We start from the raw sequence: 2934 nt of genomic DNA, 5'->3' as shown, positions 1-2934 counted from the left end.
ACCAAAGTGTCAATCTGAAGGCGACTCTTTCCCTCCCGAGCACCCAAAAAAGTGGCTCAACTTGGAGAGGCCGGAATGTGAGAAACTGCTGAGAATAAGGGACCCTCGCAGCCAGGACACATTTCCCGGTGGATTTTCCAATAGAAACTGCGACTGGAGAGAGTCTTTGGGAAATGGAATTCCTGAATGGAGTGAAAGAGTTAGTGATTGGTTTGTAGATGTTAAATCTGATTGGATGGCTGAAGAGACCAATTGTAGTATTACAATATAAAACCGTTGTGACATCATTGCCAATCGCCCAATCACAATCTTAACTTTCTCCCATCCCTCATTTGCATAGAGCTGTGGGATTGTCTATTTAATCCGCACTCGGAAGGGGTTTGGTTTATTTCTGTGTCTGAAATTGAATCTGAAAATGCCTGAAGAGAAGAAAACAGCTGCTAAGAAGGGCGCCAAGAAAGCCTTAAATAAACCGTCAGCAAAGGGCGGCAAGAAGTGGAGAAAGTCGAGGAAGGAGAGTTACTCCATCTACATCTACAAAGTGATGAAGCAGGTTCACCCCGACACCGGCATCTCCTCCAAGGCCATGAGCATCATGAACTCGTTTGTGAACGATATTTTCGAGCGCATCGCGGGTGAGGCTTCCCGCCTGGCCCATTACAACAAGCGCAGCACCATCAGCTCCCGGGAGATCCAGACCGCCGTGCGCCTGCTGCTGCCCGGGGAGCTGGCCAAGCACGCCATGTCGGAAGGGACAAAGGCGGTGACCAAGTATACCAGCTCCAAGTAAAACTGCACAATGGACTGAAAAACATCCCAAACACAACGGCTCTTTTAAGAGCCACCCACAATCTCTCTGAAAAAGCTACATCATCTCAATGGTATCGATTTGTTTTTTTTTATGAAGAGTCTGGAAATTTCTAATTGCCTTTCTGATCTCTGTTTTAACCCCATGGATTCTGGGTGATTCACTTTCACTGTTGAGATCTTTGTGTCTCTACTTATTAATGCCGTGTAAATTAATTACTGATCACTGATCCCAAGTGCGCTTGGATCTCGGACGCGTTCATATTCGACCCCTTTCCTGTATCTCGTTAATAAAAGCTGACAGATCAGTTCTCAGTCACTTGTTTCCCTTGTTCAAGCTCGGCCTCAATAATTAATAAGTACATTATCTGGAAACCCCGCTGTTGTCGGAACCCTCAGTCTCACATTTCAACACCTGACAGTAAAAATCTTCTCTCCGCTTTTGTCTCCCACAAATAGGTTCAATCTAGAATCAGTGATGCGGTATCTTGACAAAGATTGATCTGAATTGTGTCAGCTTGCAGAATGCTGTGAATGAGACTTTCTGCCTCCGCTTACAGACTGTTTCAAAAAGGACTGAGAATAAACCCGAATAGATACCGGATTGTAAAAGTGTATCTGGAACTTGTGAGAAAGTGAAGAATAATACAAGAGGAGAAAGATTTTAAATTTTTTTGCTGTAAAATGAAATTGCCTGTTAATGCGATATTCCATATTGAAGCTGCTCCTTGTTTTACAGATATATTAGCGGGCTTTTCAAATTTAAAAAATCGGTTGGAGTCTGACAATTTAGCGCCGTTATTTTCCGCCGTTATTCAGCGTGGAATCTCCGGATTGGTGAATTAAGCAGCTCTGGGATTGGAAACATGAACCACATCATGAGATGCAGTAACAGAGTGACCAATCAGCAGCCTCCACCACTACCATCCCAGCCCAGAGGGACCAATGTCAGCGGATTTCAGCATTCTTTGTGAAAGTATTTGTGAGATTGTGGCCTGAGCAGACTGCCAAAGTCATTTGGCAGAATACCTCATCACCAGAACTTTCAAACAAGCACCAAGATGTAGCTTGGCTGGTGGTGAGAAGAGCCCTCCCCGTCAGATCCTTCCTGCATGCCCGAAGTCTCACCCCCTCCACACAATGCCCTCGAGGTGGCTGTGGTGGGGAAGAGATGGTTGCCCACCTCCTCCTGGAATGTGTCTTTGCAAAGCAGGTGTGGAAAGAGATGCAATGGTTTTTGTCGAGGTTCATCCCAAGCAGCTCTGTAGCACAGGGGTCTGTGCTCTACGGGCTGTTCCCAGGGACGCACACCGAGATAAACATCAACTGCTGCTGGAAGACTATCAATTTGGTGAAAGACGCCCTTTGATCTGCACAAAACTTGCTGGTCTTCCAGCGCAGAGTTGTCCAGGACCGAATGTTGCGGACTGGCACATTCCAAGGTCCAGGACTACGTGCTGAGGGACGCACTAAAGCTTGGGGCAGCCGCAGCAAAGGCTCAATGTGGAAAGATCACAGTGTAAGGTCCCCCCAGCAAAGTGAACGGAGGGGCTGGACCAATGGGAAACCCCTCAACTGTATCCAGAAAATATTTGGTTTGCTGTAAAATGTACATAGCATGTAAAATGAAATGGAAGGGTTGTGAGGCAACTCACTCCTGTATTGAAAGAAACTAATCTCATTTGCACTCCTTGTATTTTTCGACTTTGTGCTTTTTGGAACTGTTTGGTAATCTATTTTTTTTATAGTTTTTTATGAATAAAGTATACTTTGGAAATTTAAAAAAAGTGTCTGGAAGAGGGGCAGCCACTGCAAAGTCTCAATGAGGTATAAACACTGTGTAAGGTTCTCCCACCAAAGTGAACTGAGGGGCTGGACCCATGGGAAACCCCTCGGGCTGTATACACTGAATATGGGTTTGCTGTAAAATGGAAGGGTTGTGAGGAAACTCACTCCTGCATCAAAGAAAACTGATTTCCTTTGCACTTTTTGGGATGTCAACTTGGTGTTATTTTGAACTGTTTTGTACTGTATTTTTTTACAGATTTTTATGAATAAAGTATATTTTGGGGGAAAAGAGGAAGAAGAAAAGACCAGCGGGAAAGCTCGGGCCAGGGCCAAGGCCAA

General features: G+C 45.1%; 1 protein-coding gene across 1 annotated transcript; it reads left to right on the top strand.

Moving 5' to 3' along the window:
* Positions 1–415: 415 nt before the first annotated feature.
* Positions 416–790, top strand: LOC137365896 (histone H2B-like). The gene has a single exon (XM_068028140.1). The coding sequence runs from the start codon at positions 416–418 to the stop codon at positions 788–790; it is 375 nt and encodes a 124-aa protein (XP_067884241.1).
* The last annotated feature ends 2144 nt before the right edge of the window (positions 791–2934 follow it).

The sequence above is a fragment of the Heterodontus francisci genome, unplaced genomic scaffold, assembly GCF_036365525.1.
Source record: "Heterodontus francisci isolate sHetFra1 unplaced genomic scaffold, sHetFra1.hap1 HAP1_SCAFFOLD_58, whole genome shotgun sequence".
NCBI lineage: Eukaryota > Metazoa > Chordata > Chondrichthyes > Heterodontiformes > Heterodontidae > Heterodontus > Heterodontus francisci.
This window is presented reverse-complemented; position numbering and strand designations above follow the sequence as displayed.

What these genes read in the sequence shown, in the direction of transcription:
- LOC137365896 (XM_068028140.1), top strand. Translation starts at nt 416, where the DNA reads ATGCCTGAAGAGAAGAAAACAGCTGCTAAGAAGGGCGCCAAGAAAGCC.